This window comes from Leopardus geoffroyi, chromosome D4 (genome assembly GCF_018350155.1).
Source record: "Leopardus geoffroyi isolate Oge1 chromosome D4, O.geoffroyi_Oge1_pat1.0, whole genome shotgun sequence".
NCBI classification, from domain to species: domain Eukaryota; kingdom Metazoa; phylum Chordata; class Mammalia; order Carnivora; family Felidae; genus Leopardus; species Leopardus geoffroyi.
Genome location: NC_059342.1, coordinates 93,388,563 through 93,404,738, shown reverse-complemented (window position 1 = coordinate 93,404,738; position 16,176 = coordinate 93,388,563). Strand labels below are relative to the sequence as shown.

The 16,176-nt window shown below is 63.2% G+C and overlaps 2 protein-coding genes across 4 annotated transcripts; both read left to right on the top strand.

Annotated features, from left to right (window-relative positions):
* On the top strand, window positions 1-5,794 carry LCN15 (lipocalin 15). 3 transcript variants are annotated; one of them, XM_045469230.1, is made up of 8 exons: window positions 1-1,433; window positions 1,794-1,977; window positions 2,339-2,478; window positions 2,564-2,634; window positions 2,846-2,956; window positions 3,653-3,754; window positions 4,011-4,077; window positions 5,646-5,794. In XM_045469230.1, the coding sequence occupies exons 2-7, from the start codon at window positions 1,876-1,878 to the stop codon at window positions 4,043-4,045; spliced, it is 561 nt and encodes a 186-aa protein (XP_045325186.1). In that variant the 5' UTR covers window positions 1-1,433; window positions 1,794-1,875; the 3' UTR covers window positions 4,046-4,077; window positions 5,646-5,794. The 3 variants fall into 3 exon arrangements, with proteins under 3 accessions (XP_045325186.1, XP_045325187.1, XP_045325185.1); XM_045469231.1 differs by lacking the exons at window positions 1-1,433; window positions 5,646-5,794 and adding an exon at window positions 4,277-4,590 and having other exon boundaries at window positions 1,730-1,977; XM_045469229.1 differs by lacking the exon at window positions 1-1,433 and having other exon boundaries at window positions 1,731-1,977.
* Window positions 5,795-7,849: 2,055 nt separating this feature from the next.
* Window positions 7,850-10,641, top strand: LCN8 (lipocalin 8). Its single transcript, XM_045468094.1, is given in 8 exon segments — window positions 7,850-7,933; window positions 8,776-8,856; window positions 8,858-8,907; window positions 9,395-9,460; window positions 9,748-9,857; window positions 9,939-10,023; window positions 10,117-10,146; window positions 10,520-10,641. Coding segments are annotated over 7 exon segments (501 nt in total). The 3' UTR covers window positions 10,142-10,146; window positions 10,520-10,641.
* Window positions 10,642-16,176: the final 5,535 nt, after the last annotated feature.

The window sequence follows — 16,176 nt, the reverse complement described above, 5'->3', positions numbered from 1 at the left end:
TTGGGGGCTTGGGGGCCTGGGGACTTGGGACCTGGGGACTTGGCACTCCTTTGGCCTTCCTGTCCCCCAACCCAAGGGGAGTGTTTTTGAGGAAGATCTTGGAGCCTGTGCGCGTGTGTTTTAAACAAGGTATGATTTCCGTACGGTAGGACTCACTTTCTGGGGACAGATCTGCGGGTTTTGACAGATGCAGGCACATGGTCACCAGGGTCCGGGCTCCAAAAGTGTCTGCGTGCCCCTCTGCCCTCCGCCGCCCCACCACCCCTGTTCTTGCCACCAGAGCAGCTTCCGTCCCCAGGGACGTGCCGATGCTGGCGGGTCCGTGGCCTTTCCGGAGAGGCTTCTCTCACTCAGCAAATGCATCTGGGATTTGTCTAAGCTCTTTACCCGAGCGGATGGTTTGGGCTTTTCACTCGCTCCCGGCACGGAGGGACCCCACTCGTCCACTTGCCCACTGAACACATTTGCTTGTCTCCGCTTTTTACTGGTTGTGAATAGAGCCCTCCGAACATCCGCGTGCGGGTTCGCGGGTTCATTTCTCTTGCGTCAGGGCCGAGGTGCGCGACTGCCTGGGACAGGACCGTCTCCCGTTGTGAGAATCTGCCACACCGTTTTCCAGGGTGGCGCCTGGCTTTTCCCACCCAGCGGCCGCAGGAGGGTGGATTTGCAGGCGGCCCTGCCACCTGAGGGCCGTGCAGAAGCGTCTCGCGTCTCGGAGCGGCTCCCCCTTCCTGTCCCCGGGCTGGTGGGCGTGTTTTCACGTGCTTACTTTCCTCCTGATGTTTTCTTTGGTGAAGTGGTTTTTCAAATCCTTGCCTGTCTTTTTTTGTTTTTTTCTAACTTGGATTGTTTGTTTTTCTTATCATTGCGTCTGTCTCGAGAGTTCTTTATACACTCAGGATTTAAGCCCTTTATCAGATGTGTGTTTTGAAAATATTTTCATGGGAAGGCTTTTCCTGTGTTGTACCCAGTGACTCTGGGGCCTGGCCGCACTCGGAAGCACCCCCCTCCCACCCTCCACCCACCCCAGCGGGGGGACCCTTCCACTCTGAAGCACTCAGTGGTGTCGGCCCTCCCTGGGACCCCTGCCCCCGATCAGAGGTGTCGGGGCGCTGTGCCCCCGAGGACACGGGGTGATCGCAAGTAGTGTCTCTGGGTGCTCTGCGTGTGTGCACACAAGAAGTCCCTGGGGAGCCCCCCCCAGCCCATGGCGCCTCCCTGGCGATGCTCACGCCTACAGGCTTATGCAACCCTTGATAAGGTGGTTGTGATACCATAATCCACCCAGACTGGCGGGTCAGCTCCACCCTCCAGACGGGCTGCTGGAGGCCCAGTTGGTGGCTGGGTAGGGGGCGGCGGGGTCCAGAGTGAGGGGCACCCAGGCCTCCGACGTCCCCTCGGTCACAGCTGGCCCGGGCAGGCTCTGCTCCTAGGTGAGGCCCCGAGGCCTGGCCGATGGCGACTCCGTTGCAGTGTGGGGAGGAGGGACTGAGGACTTTGGGGGCCCAGACCTTGAGTGGGACCCTCTGGCTGGAGCATCCCCAAGGGGGTCCCGAGCCCCAGCCAGGCTGGAGGTGGATGGAGGCCAGGCTGATGTTTCTGCTTCATCGTCGGTGACTGCCTGGCAGGCCTGGGGCACAGATCCTCAGACCGGGTCAGAAGAGGGGAGAGCTCACCTCTCTGGGGCCCTCCAGGAAATGACCCCTGGGGCGGGGGCGGGGGCGGGGGCGGGGGAGGGGGGCGCTCTTGAGTGATCGTGCCAGACAATGGACAAAGGGGACTGGGGTTTCCAGAGCCAAGTGCCTTCTGAGCCCAGCTGGTGGGCCGGGCTATAAAGCCTGGCCTCCTGGGGCCCGACCGAGCCCGAGGGCAGACATGGCGGCCAAGTGCATCCTCCTGGGCCGCGTCCTGGTGCTGCTCTGGGTGTCCGTGGCTTGGGCCGAGGTCCTGGTGCAGCCCGATTTTGATGCCAAGAAGGTAACAGAGGCCGCTGCACCGTGCCACAGGTGGGGTGGGGGCTCCGCCACGGGGTGACGGCTGCCGCTGCTGGCCACGGGCGCCTGCTCTGTGCCTTGGGCCTGCAAACCTGGGGGTCGTCCCTCCATGTCATCCTGAAACGACCCCGTGGGGATAATTCCTGAGCCATTTCACAGCCGGGGGAAGTGAGGCCACGCGACCCGCCCAGGTAGGTGGCAGAACAGGGGCTCGGACCAAGAGACAGGTGCTCAGAGACCCCCGGCCGCGTAGTTCCCGACAAGCCCGTGTGGCCACGTGGCTTTGGGGCCCTGGGGCCCAGGGCAGGGGGGTCCGGCCTGGCGGCCACCGAGCTTCCTTACAGTTCTCAGGCCGCTGGTACGTGGTGTCCATGGTCTCCGACTGCAAGGTCTTCCTGGACAAGAAGGGCCATCTGCTGATGTCCTCCAGGGTCGTCAAGGCCACGGCAGGCGGCAACCTCAGCGTCCACATGGAGTTCCCCCGGTGAGTGCGGTGGGCTGGGGTGGGGGGGGGGTGGGAGCGAGCCGGGCCGGCGGCCGGGAGTGAACACCGGGGCCTGCACCCCCAGGGCTGACGGCTGCAACCAGGCGGACGCCGAGTACCTGAGGGTGGGCTCCCAGGGCCACTTCAGAGTCCCAGGTGGGTCCTGCCCCGCCCGCCTTCAGGGGCCCCTGACGCGGCTTCTCCGTGGGGTGACCCGGACCACCCCCCGGCGCCATCTCCGGACCGCGCCCTCGCCCTCCGCCCTCCGCCCCTCCCTGGGGCCCAGACGCGGAGGCCGGTGGGGGTGGGGGTCGGCGCCCGGGCCCCGAGCACTTGGCCACGGCTGGCCGGCTTACGTCCTCTGCAGCCCTGGGCTACCTGGATGTGCGGGTCGTGGACACCGACTACAGCTCCTTCGCCGTGGTCTATATCTACAAGGAGCTGGAGGGGGCGCTCAGCACCATGGTGCAGCTGTACAGTGAGGCCCCCCGCCCCCCCCCCCCCCCCCCCCGCCTCTCCTCCCCACCCAGGCCCCGCCTTCCCATCTCCCCCCGGCCCTGCCCCTTCGGGACCGGCCTCCCCTCAGCCATCTCCCCCAAGTCCAAGCCGAGAAGGACCGGGGGTGGGGTGGTGGGCCCCCACAGCTCTTCGGACGGGTCGAGGTTGGCTCGAGGGGCCTCTGGGGCCCAGGCACCCGGGCGGAAGCTGGGGTACCTCTCTGGCTCCCTGTGGGTGGGGACCCCCCTCCCCCTCCCCCTCCCCTGCTCGGCCCGCTGCCTGAGAGCTAAGCGGGGGCTGAGATCTTGCTTCGCTTTAATTTCTGAGGGCCTTGGCAGAGCGGGCCAGGGGCTCCCCAAGGTGCAGAGGTTGGGGTGAGGGCTGGAGGCTGGTTTCGGGAGCCTGAGGGATGTGGGGCCCAGGGGGATGTGGCCCTGGGAAACAGCCAGGCCATCCCAGTCTCCCAGACGCTCTTGTGTGAATTAGGAAAGGACACCCCTCTGGGTGGCTTCCAGTCCCCACTGGGCTCTCAGCCAGGCAGGCACTTTTGTGCAGTGCACAACCTGTGCAATCTTGGGTGGCGAACCTGCTCCCAACTCTCGAGGAAGGGACCTCTGTCTCCCGGCCCCCCACCTCCGTGAGCCACAGAGCTCACAGCGGCCCTGCTCTGCCCCAGGCCGGACCCAGGAAGCAAGTCCCCAAGCCGTGAAGGCCTTCCGGGACTTCTACCCCATGGTGGGGCTCCCCGATGACATGGTGGTCGTGCTGCCCAAGTCAGGTACACGGGCCAGGGTCTACGCAGTCCCCAGCCCCCAGCGCCCTTCCCCGCTAGGTTGGCAGGCCCTCGCCCTCCTGCCCGCAGCCCCTCCTTCCCCACAACACACACTGCAGAAGAGGTTTCAGGCAGCTGGGAAGGGAGAGTCTTTCAGAGGGTGGGGCTGTTTGGGGGCCCAGGGCCCCCAGGGGTTAGGGGCCGCAGGAGGCCGTGGGCAGTCCCGGCCGGCCCAGCCTCACCGCTGTCTTCCTTCCCACAGACACATGCTCCTCTGGGGACAAAGAGGCTCCCTGACTCCTCGGGAGACCCACCGTGGCCCTTCCCAGGTAGGAGGGAGATGGGGTACGTCCTCTGTCCTGTTCTCCGGCACCTGTCCGGGCAGCTCCTGGCCACCCCTCTGTCTGCCTGTCACCCTGCCTCCTGCTCTGCACGTGCGGACCCCACCCCCCACTCCCCCCTGCCCCCGTTTGGCCTGGCCGTCCACTCTTGTGATTCAGGCCTCAGCTCACACGTTACCTCCTCCAGGAAGCTTCCTCTGACTTCCTACGGCCGCCATAACAAATCACCACATACCGGTGGCTTCGAAGTCCAGAAATGTATCCCCTCCGCCGCTCTGAGGCCGCAGGTCCAAAGTCAAGGAGAGGGCAGGGCTGGCCCCTTCTGGAGGCTCCAGGGGAGAACCTGGCCTCTCCCGGCGTCTGGTGGTGCCGGAGGTCCTTGGCGTCCCTTGGCTTGTAGACCCGTCCCTGCCACCTCTGCCTCGGCTGTCACGTGGCCGCCCTCCCTCTCTGTGTCTGTGTTCAAATTTCCCTCTTCTTACGAGGACACCCGTCACGGGATGCGGGCCCGCCCTCAACCCAGGACGGTCTCGTCTCGGTCCTTAACCGATCACATCTGCAAAGACCCAGACTCCAAGTAAGGTCCCGTTCTGAGGTCCTGGGCGGACGTGAATCTGGGGGGACGCTGTCCGGTGTGCTGTGTGTCCCCACAGTGTGTGGCTCCCTCCCTGGGGTGCTGGGCCTGGGATCTCAGTCTCTCCGGGAGAGTCTCATGAGGTGGGCGCTGCCTGCCATCTTCTCGTTCACTGCCGTCACGGGGCTGGGTCCCAGGAGCCCTTGGGACATGGACGCGGGTGGACTCCTGGGGACACCCTCCCCCAAAGGGGTCACCGGGAACCCGTGCCGCCCCTTAGCAAGTTCGTAGTGCAAAACTTGGGAACCTACGTTAGATGAGAGATGACAGGTGAGACGTGACAGTCCTGCAGCATGGGAGGCCACCCTGCGGCCGCCCTGGCAGGAGAGGGTGGTGGGGGGCGCTTCTCCCTCAGCCTGCGTGCCCGTCGTCCCCCTCTCCCTGGCCGTCCTGGCTATGCACCCAGTGGGGCGTTCGGGCTGTTTTAACTCCCCGTGGCTCCGCAATATGCCTGCCCAGCCTCCCGGCTTTGCCCCTGCCACACGTGCAGCTGTTTTAGGCGGGAGGAGAGGAGGGAGGGAATTGTGCCAAATCACGCACCTTCTGGAAGGCTCTGCCCTTGGAGCGTGTGAGCCCCATCTTCCTGCTGCGTGCCACACCCTGACTTTCAAGGTAAAGTGCCCCAGTTGGGCCACTCCGGTGCTGAATATGGGGTGTCGTTGCGGCTTAGTGGCCGTTCTGGGGCTTTCTTGCCACGCCAGCCCCTTATCTCCTGACAGCGAGCAAGTGAGGCTCCGGGAGTGTGGCAGGTGCCCAGGCCACGGCAAGGTGCTGGCCTCGGCCTGGGGCCTCTGGGGCAGCAGTGGTGGAATTGGCTTGCCCTGGCCGGGCAGGCGACGTGTGACGGGGGCCGCGAGAGGGGCCCGAGTGTTTGCTGAGTGACTGGGTGCACGCAGTGACGGTGCCTTTCCTGTCCTTGCAGGGTGAGCTGGGGCAGCCGGCCTTGTCGTCCTGAGCTGTCTGGACCCACCGCCCCCCCCCCCCGCCCCCGGGCTCCCCTGCCTTGGGTGGCTGCCTCCCCGCCATCTCTGGGCCTCCCTCTTCTGCTCAATAAACGTATTCTGCAGTCTAGCGGGTCCTCACCTCTTTGCAGAGGCCCCTGGGGAGGGCGCAGTGAGCCCCGTCTTGACCCAGAACTCCTGGGGAAACTGAGGCAGGGAGGTGGGTGTGCAGGAGCCACTGGCCACGGGGCACCTCCTGGCTTGAGGGGACAGGAGGCTCTAGCCTGTGTGGCACCTGTGAGGGGCTGCACCGTAGGCAGTCAGCGTCTAACGCCACTGGCCTGGCTCCCGCGCGTTCACGGCGCCTGTAGCCGGGGCTCCGCGGCGCACACACAGACCCCTGGAGGCACAGCGCCCTCCTGCTGCTGGGGTGACCTTGACCTTGGGCGTGTCATACAAACCCCAGTAAGGCCTAGAGACGGGTCACGGTCATGGCTGGTGCCCTCGGGGCCCTCGCCGCTGGCCCGGCCCAGATGCTCCACAGTGGATCCCTGGACACATGGTGAGCTTGTTTCGCTCCTTGTTTGGGAAACTGAGGCACAGAGAGCTCGGTGACTTACCTGGCAAGGAGCCAGGCTGAGGTTCGGGCCCCGGGGTCAGGCTCCAGGGCCTGGGCTCCATGCTGAGCCTCCATGAGACATAGGGGGCAGGAGAGGCCTCCCTGGGGCCCTGGCCGCTGCCGTTCCCCCCCCCCCCCCCCGCTAGAGCTGCACCCAAGGAACACACTTCAAAGGGGTGGGGGCGGGGGTGGGGCAGGAAGGTAGTGGCGGTCCTGCTTCATGGCTCGTGGGCTGGAGCTGGAGGCCATCAGCCACTTCAGATGAGGGGCATCCGTCCTAGCCCTGCTCCTGCTTATCCACAGTGTCCCCCGCGCTTCCTGTCCTCCCTCTCCTGCCTGGCCAAGCACGTCCTGGGGGGCCCTCTCCTGTTAGTCTGGGCCGGGAGCAGCCTGGGGCTCAGATCGGCCGGTCCTCAGCCTTCTCGGGGCCCCGCCGCCCCCGCTGTGTCGATGCCCCCCACCCCCCTCCCAGTCTCAGGCGTGCCGGCCAGCCCTGGGGCCCCCCCGTCCTAGCTTGACCTTTCCACACCTGCCTGACCCTAAACTGACAGCCTCTGTGGGAGGGCAGTGTCCAGGGTCCAAGGTGGCCGGTCCCCCTGGTGGGTGGGACCTCCCCTTCGGCTGACCAAGCCTGGGGCCATCCCAGGGTGGGCTTTTCTGGCCCCGAAGCTGGGAAGGATCCCTCCTACCGGTCAAGAACCAGGATGCAGCCTCAGACCCCCCCTGGCCACGTGGTACTGTCCCTCTGCTTTGTCGCCAGTACACGTGGGGAAACCGAGGCAGCGCAACTTGCCCCGAGTCACACAGCTGGTGGGGCCGGGGCTGCTGTTCACGAAACCATCAACTGGGATAAACTGAAGTTGGGGGGGGGGGTCCAGATGGGGAGGAGGTGGGGCTGGGTCCCACCACCCTGGCTCGTGTCCCGGTCAGCGTCAGCAAGACAGGGCCGCTCTCGGGCCGGCCTTCTGGGCTCCGGGTCTTACCTGGCTGTGCACCGAGGCCTGAGTGAGTCCGGTGGGGGACGGACGCGGGCCTGGCCTGGTTCCTGTCACGGTGGCAGAGGACACAGGCCATAGGAAGGTGTCTGCAGAGGTCCCCGAGCCTCGGCCCCCCCTGAATCTCCCATGAGTCCTCCCCCTCACCGGGGCTCTGTGCCTCCTCCCTGGAGACCTCCGCGGGGAGAGGGACCCCTCATTCATTTCCCCACCTGGAGGGCAGGGCCCCCATCGGCTCGGTGCTGCGCCGGCCGGATGTACCTGGCCGTCAGGACGTTTCCTCACCGTCCCAAGGCTGGTCTGAAAGAGCCAGAAAGAGAAAGGTGTTCTGAGCCCGTGGGGCCTGGGCCCGGCATGCCCCTCGGGCTTGGGGCTGTGGTCCCGAGCCGCCCCATGGGGGTGGGGGGCCTCCTCCCTCCTCCTCTCGGGGACCCCAGGCGGGCCCACCGTGGGGCCGTGGGTGTCACCGGGCCTGGACCGCGCTCCAGGTGCGTGGTGTCCCCGGGAGCTTGCGCAACACCCTCCCGATATAAACCCAGGTGCTGGGGCAGCAGAGGCTCCGTGAGCGGCGATGGACGCGGGGCTGCTGAGTGTCATCCTGGGCACTGTCCTAGTGTGGGTGGAGACGGCCACGCAGGACCTGAATCTACACAAGGTGGCTCTTTTGTCTTACGTGGACAGGTCGGGCAGGGAGGGGCCTGCGTGTCCGCTCCGCCGGCCCCGCCTCCGTCCCTCCAGCCCCCAGCCGATGCCACAGCAGCCACCCCGGGGGCCCCGGGGCCCACCCAGGTTGCTGAGGGCACGAGCCTCTCCTGGAGACGGGGTGTGAGAGCAAAGAGCCAGGGACCGGCAGGGCCAGAGCCCTCCCTGAGCGTTTCCTGTGGGCAGGCCGGCTGGCCCTGCGGGGTCTCCAGGGACCGGGGCTCAGCGTGGTCACCTCCTGCTCCCGGATCGGTGGGGTCGCCCCCACCCTCCATGGCGCCACACCCCGTGGCGCCCAGAAGAGGCTTTCCCAGCGTGGGGCCTCTGGTTCCCGTCTAGATGCTTCTTTGCCAGTCTGTGTTGGCTGCCGAGTCAGGAGCACACCGGAAGGCACAGAGAGGACGGACGTTGGGGACGCGAATTCTTTTCTCTTGCAGAACGATCAGTTTCTGAGTTTCAGATGGAAGTTCTGGGCTCCGGGCAGGTGTCCGAAGGCAGAAGTCCCCTCCCCCAGCTGTGCCTTTCCTGTGGGGGACGGTTGCTGGCTGCCCCCTCCTGTCTTTCGGTCTCCAGCCACCGCTGCCCCTGGTGTCCTGGTCCCAAGGACAGGGCATCGCCATCTGATGGGCCGGAGGGGCTTGTCAGGAGGGTGGTGACCGTCGCTTTGCCACAAGGGCTTGTTGACCTTTCAGACCTGCCCAGGTGATGTGGGCCTGCTCCCTGACCCTGCCCCTGCTCCTGCCCAGGTGGTGTGGGCTCTGTTCCCTTGGATGGGGCTCCAGCTCCTCTGTCTAGATTGTAGGATTTTGGCGAGAAGTTGGTGTGGCCTCCAGCCAAAACCTGGCGCTAAAGATCCCAAAGAGGCTGGAGGCCTTGTTTCCTGACCTTGAGTGGAGATGAGCTGACGGGGAAGGCTGCATACGACAGGTGAGGGGCCCCAGGGGGCTCCCGGAGCTCCGGCAGGAACAGGCACGTGAGGCCAGCCCCAGGCTGCACCAGCTGTAGCTGCGGGAGCTGGACGGTGTCCCTTTGGTGGACCGGTCCCCGCTGTGTCCAAAACACCAGACCTTGACCCGCTTCCCCAGCCCCACACCCCCAGGCTCCCACAGCTGCCACAAGTCAATCTGCTCCTAGATCTGAAGATAAGCGTAGAGTTTTGAAAAAACCCCATTAACTGAAAAGAGAGGAAACAGTGCTAGGGCTCCTGGGGGTCACAGACCCAGGGGGGCAGAGGCTGGCAGGGCCCCGGCTCTGCCCCTCCACCACCCTCAGCCTGCCCCAGGCTCTCCTGGGTATGGATCTGCTGCTGGAGCCCTTTGCGAAGACGCGTTCCCCTCTCCGCACCCCTGTGATGGGGCCCGGCAGAAAGAACGCAGGCTGGCCTTTCCCTAATGGGCCCTTTGCTCCCTTCCAGCTCAGGAAGTTGTGAGACAGGAAAAATAGTGGGCTCAGAAATAGATGTTTTGGGGAGATCCTGCTTTTCCTGGTAAGAAACGCTGCCCTGTTGTCACAGCTGCCACCCGCTGGCCCTGCACGCCAGCTCTCCTCGGCCTTGCCGTTTCCTGCGCTGTTCCTCATGCTGTTCCCTGTGCTCCTCCTCATGCCCCAGACTCTCCCATTCTCTCAGCACAAACTGGGCCATCGTTCAAGGGCTGGGTCCCCCCCGGCCCCCTGCCTGGTATTGCTAGAGGGTCTGGTGCTGGGCGGGGACAGGATGAAGTCAGACCCTGCCCAACCCGGTGCACGCGGGCTCTCCTCCCCCCGCCCCCCAGGCCACAGGGAGACCCACGTGATAGACACGAACTCCGAGCAGGACGCCATTCTGAGGGTGTCCCTGCACTGGCAGGGCCAGGATTTCCACGTGCTCAAATACTTCAGTAAGCGCACCCCGCGGTGGGGGCTGGCCTCGCTCCCGCGTCCCGGGGACGGCCTAGCCCAGCCCCCTGGTGTCCCCACAGCTCGGAGCCTCGAGGACGAGTACGGACCAGGCTTCTGGAGGTTCCGGGAGTTGACAACAGACATAGGGCTGTACCTGGTGGCCCGTGAGCCCCAGGCCTTCCGGGCGGGGGTTGGGCTGGGGACCCCGAGGGTGGGATCCGGGGGCCAGTCCCACAGCACCTCACGCTCCCCTGTCCCGCAGGGAGGTGTGCCAAGCTCCTGAAGGAGGTGAGCCTCACCCCCCGCTGCGCCGAGCCCCCAGGCTGAGTCTCCCGGCCCGACAGGGGCCCTGGGTCACTCTGGATCCACGCTGCCAGATGGGGACCCTGGAGGCTGGGGGACTGAGGACAGGGCTGGGAGACGGAAGGGGAGAGGTGGAGCCCGTACGTCCCACCCGGGTGGGACACAGACCCCGTGTCTCAGGTTCCCACTGTGCTGGCCCATCCCCTGCCTGAGCCCCGAGAGGTGGGGGACTATCACCCTGCTTTGCAGGTAGAGAAACTGAGGCCCAGGGAGGCTGCTCACAGTCATGCAGCTAAGACACGGGCTCCCACCTGTGGCCCCAACCACTGCCCCGAGGCCCTGCCCTTCTGTGTGTCAGGAGCTGATCCAGAGGATCCCCTGACCCCAGGCCAGCATGGTCCGAGCCCCCGCCCACCTGGCCTGGCCCTGGCCCCAGGAGGTGGCTCGCACCCGCTCCGAATAAACCCCATGCCAAACCCACTGCCCTGAGTGTCTTTCTTGGGGAGGCGGGCCCGGGGGGTGACAGGTGGGTGCAGTGGGTGTGTGTCCCATGACTTCCCTGAAGCAGCAGCAAAGCTAAGTGCCGCGTGTTTGTTCACCGTGAACGGTGGCACGTGTGAACCACGCAGGTCCCGTCCCTGGCTGGACCTTTGCCCAGACAGGGCTGGGCTGGGAGGCCGCCTCTGGGCAGGCTGGCTCTCCGTCTGTCCCGTGTTTCCTTCCCTGTGGGGCCCGGGGGCCACACAGCTCAGATGCAGGGTGACAGCCCCCGGAACCTCCCCCCTTCCCGCCCTGAGGGTCTCACCCGGCCCTGCCCTGCTCGGGGCCCACGAGCCAGGCTGCCCGGGTGCGTGGGCCCCACGACCATCCTCCCACCACCGTCCCGCTCCCAGAGAGCCTGAGCGGCCCCGAGCCGGGCATCCTTGAGCTGAGCTGCTGGTTAAGTCTCTCAGACGAAAGGGGACCACACTGCATTTCTGCCTACATTCTCCCATGGCTCCCTCTTGCCCCAAAGTCAGATCCCACAGGCACGCAGTCCAAAGTCCTCCAGTCAAGGCCGCTCTTCTGTCCACCCGCTGGCTTCCTCCCACCCTCCCCTGCGTGGTCAGCTCAGCCCTTTCAGTGTCCGGGTCCCCTCATGCACGCTGTCACCCCATGTCCTACACTGACTGATCGCCCCCCTTCCTTTCCACCAGCGGGGGCTGAGACCACAGGGCAGACAGGGTGTCCTGGTCAGGGCAGAGAAAGTGGGGAAGGTCTCAGCCCAGGATGACCAAGGCTCCCAGGGAGCAGCTGCCTCACGGGTGAGGCCAAGCAGTGCTGGGGGGCCGGCGGGGACCGGCCCAGCCCCAGCAGAAACCGCCCCCGCTCAGGCGTCCAGCACCCTCCACCAAGGCCTGCCTGGAAGGGAGGCCTGCCCGAGGCGGGGGGCCTGCCCGGGACCTGCCGGACCGAATCCCGAGCCAGGCTCCCGACAGACCCATGTTGCTCGACGCTGCGCCTGACAGGTTAGAGGGGACAACTGGGGCTTGCCACGCATCTGTCCGCCCGAAGCTCGCGGTGCTAGGTGGTCCGCGTGGCGGTGGGCTCACCGGCTCGGGCAGCCGCCACAAGCTCCACGGGCCTGGAGGGGGGGCGGTGGGGCTCGGGGAGCAATGCGACACCAAGAGTTTATCTCTCGCACATCTGGAAGTTGGAAGCCCGAGACCCGGGTGCTGATGGGTTGGTCTCTGCTGAGAGCCCTCTTCCGGCCTGGAGCCCGTGGGCTTCCGGCTCTGCCCTCGCCAGGCCCCTGCCCCACACACCCCGGAGAGACCTCTGTGTCTTGCCTCCCTCCTCTCAGAAGGGCGCCAGTCCCACCCTCACGACCTCCCTCCACCCGTCACCCCCTCGGAGGCCCCGTCTCCAGGCACAGCCACAGTGAGGATTGAGGCTTCAACAGTTGCATTTCTGGGGACACGATTCAGTCCCTAACGAAAGCCAGCGGGATTCAGAGGCGGACTCTGGGTCCAGGGCCTCCGCACTGCGTCCTAAGCGGACACGCTGCTGGACGTACGAGGAAACAGAAAAGGACGGCTGAGCTACACACAACGAACAGGAGCGCTGCTAAATGTGACCCGGGGGCGCCTGGGCGGCTCGGTTGGTTGAGCATCTGACCGGCTCAGGTCATGATCTCACCGTTCGTGAGTTCGAGCCCCACGTCGGGCTCTGTGCTGACAGCTCGGATCCTGGAGCCTGCTTCGGGGTCTGTGTCTCCCTCTCTCTCTCTGCCCCTCCCCTGTTCATGCTCTGTCTTTCATTAAAAAAAAAATAAAAACAAAAGTGAGCCGGAGAAGATCCATGGGCGGAGCGAGAAGACAGGTGGAGAGCGGCCTGGTACGGACACAAAGGGACGAAAGGAAGGCAGGCTCAAGGGACTAACTCGCCGACGAGACGGCAGAATTAAACAGCTGGCTAACGAACCCAGAATGAGCGAGCCAACGGGGCCGGGGGGCAGCGCGACGGAGGCCATCAGGAGAGCCAGGCGGGGACGCCAACGCCGCGTGGCACGGCAGCTGAGACGAAAGCTTGCCTGGACGGGCGTAGCGGACCGCAGGGGGCACGAGCCAGTGGCCGTGAGCCTGGGACACACCGGCACAGACTGTCCAAGCTGAGGAGCAGAGAGTGACCGCCAGCGGCCGGGGTCGGGCGTGTGAAGTACTCCCAGGAGGAGAAGGGAGCGAAAATTGGGCAGAAAAAGATCTGAAGAAATAGAGGCGAAGCCATGCCCACTTGACCGAACACATCCCGGGCGCAGGGAAGCCAGAGCAAGATGAAAGAAACCACCCCCAGGGACATCGTGCTCAAGTGGACACAGCGGCTTGGGGACGACGTTCACGGAGCCGCAGAGAAAAGGCGCTTCGCAGACAGAGGCCGTGACAGCTGGCTTCTCGTGGCACGGGGCGCAGGCACATCTCTGAAACCAACTCGGAGTTCTGGGAAAGAAAGCTATGCTTTTTAAATGTATTTTTAAAATTTATTCATTTATTCTTGGGGTGGGGGGGCACGAGCAGGGGAGGGGCGGAAAGAGAGGGAGGGAGAGAACCCCAAGCTGACTCAGCCCAGAGCCTGACGCGGGGCGCAAACCCACGAACGGTGACATGATGACCTGAGCCGAAATCAAGAGTCGGATGCTTAGCCGACTGAGCCCCCGGGGGCCCCAATAAAGCTACGCTTCGAGAAATCAACGTGGAGGGAATTTGTCCCTCGTTTACCTGCAGTACAATAAATTACTGCTAGCGTGTTCCTCAGGCAGAGGGAAATTGCAGGCGACGCCCCCCGAGGTCCGCGGGGAGGACGGCGGCGCAGGGGATGCCGGGAGAGCGCGCTCAGCGGGAACAGAGGGTCAGTGACCTCCCGTGATCGCAAGACTCCGCTTCTCTGCCACACGTTTCTTGCCTGTCAGTACGGACCCAGGAACGCTCCCTTCTTTCCTCTAGAGGCGCAAACCCATCCAGATCTGTCTGGTGGGGGCTCCTCCCGGACAGCCGCTGAGTCCTTCTGACACACTTCCCTGATTCCTCAAACACGTGTTTACTGGAAACACTCCGAGTCCTTTCCTGTTGTCCGTGACCCCACCCTGGAGTGATCCCCCGACGGAGCCGGCTCCTTCTTGCAGAGAACGGTGTTGAGAAAGCAAGATCCGAGAGCCAGGCGCCCCCCGCTCCCTCCTCACTGGGCTGGCATGGGCTTGGCCTCGGCAGAGAGATGCCCCTCGCTTTCCAACCCTGAGAAGACCGCCGCCCTCTGACGCATCCCGGAGCGCACAGAAAGCCGTTTCGGGCTTGCTCCCCCAAACCGCCACGAAGGACGAGCCTCAGAAAATCCAGAACTCAGGGTTTGTTTGGGGTTCCTTTACTCTTTAGCCTGAGAATATACAGAGAAAATCAGGGCTGATTCCGCTGACCCCGTTCGGGTGTTATGTCATTCGTCTATTATACAGTTTGATTCCTTTTAAAAATTTTTAAATGTTTGTTTATTTTTGACAGAGAGAGACAGATGGAGTGCGAGATGGGGAGGGGCAGAGAGAGAGGGAGACACGGAATCTGCAGCCGGCTCCGGGATCCGAGCCGTCAGCGCAGAGCCCCCACGCGGGGCTCGAACCCACGAACCGCGAGATCATGACCTGAGCCGAAGTCGGACGCTCAACTGACGGAGCCTCCCAGGCGCCCTTGTGCAGTTGAATTCCACTCGTTTGCTTTTGATGTAATGGGTTACCCAGACCCCAAAGTCAAAGCGACACCAAGGAGGCATGCAGGGGGGAGGGGGGTCTAACTTCCTCCCCGGCCCTACCTACCCCACCTGCCCCTGGGGGGGACCGCACTCCTTAGACTCCGATTTCTCCGTTCTGGGTTTCTTCTGGCAGAAGGAGGCAGACACACGCGTTTTGAGTCTCACCCGCCCGCTTCGCGTGCCCTTTGGAACTTTGTTCTTTCACTTGACGGTACCCCCGCGTGTCACGTCACCCGACACCAGTTCACGGAGACTTCCCACTGCGTGCGTCGCCGCGTAGGGCTCCGCGGCGGGCACACCGTCTTTGGGCCAACCAAGCTCCCGTGCGTGGCCATTTAGGTGGCTTCCAACAGCTTTCCGTTAGAAACAGTGCTTCGGGGGCGCCTGGGTGGCGCAGTCGGTTAAGCGTCCGACTTCAGCCAGGTCACGATCTCGCGGTCCGTGAGTTCGAGCCCCGCGTCGGGCTCTGGGCTGATGGCTCAGAGCCTGGAGCCTGTTTCCGATTCTGTGTCTCCCTCTCTCTCTCTGCCCCTCCCCCGTTCATGCTCTGTCTCTCTCTGTCCCCCAAAAAATAAATAAACGTTGAAAAAAAGAAAATTAAAAAAAAAAAAAAAAAGAGTGCTTCGGTGAGTGAGCACCGCGTACATCCATTTTTTGTGTCGTGGCAGGTGATTCTTTAGGGTAAGTTCCTGAGCGGGGTTCTAGATCAGAAGATAAATGGGTTTTGTTAGATGTTGCCACGTTTCCCTGTATAGGAATCGTACCCTTTTGCGGTCTGAAGAGCCAAACGTGGCATGCTCGGGGCCCCACGGCCTGGCCAGGGAGCGTGTGGTGGGGCCAAGCTCTTCGATTTTTCGCCAGGTGATATAGGTGATAAACAGTTATCGGTGTTGTTTTAATTTGCGCATCTCCCATGGTGAGTGAGAATGGAGACCGTCTCCATTCACCCGGGCTGCCCTTACGAGGGACCACAGCCCTAAACGTCAGAGGTGGATTCTGTCCCAGCTCTGGAGGCTGGAGTCTGAGATGCAGGCGTGGCTGGTTGAGTCCTCCTGAGGCCTCTCTCACGGCCATCTCCTCCCCGTGTCCCCACACGGTCTCCCCTGTGTGGTGTCTGTGTCTTAATCTCTTCTCATAAGGACCCCAGTTACGTTTAACCTGTGTGACCTCGTTTGATCCATCTCTAAATAGTGCTGCATTCTGAGGTGTTGGGGTCAGGACTTAAGCAGAGAAATTTGGGGGGGACACAATTCATAGCAAACATCTTTCTGTATGTTTAGGCATCACTTTAATTTTTTTTGCATGAATTATCTGGTGATGTCATTTGCCCATTTTTCTGATGAGTTTTTGGCCCTTTTTTTCTTCAATTTTTAACTATTTATTTTTGAGAGAGAGAAAGAGCGAGTGGGGGAGTGGCAGAGAGAGAGAGAGAGGGAGAGAGAGAGTCCCAAGCAGGCTCCATGCTGCCAGTGCAGAGCCCAATGTGGGGCTTGAACTCAGGAACTGTGAGATCCTGACCTGAGCTGAAGTCGGACACTTAACTGACTGAGCCACTCAGGTGCCCTTTTTCTTTAATTTTTAAAAGTTCCTTATAGAGCATGGCTATTAGCCCTTGCATGTGATATATGTTGGAAATACTTTCTCCAGATCTGTCATTCATCTTTTGACTTCGTTTGTGGCTTATTTTTGCTATAAAAAAGTTTAAAAAACGCAGACGGGTTATTTATCAATACTTTTTTTAAA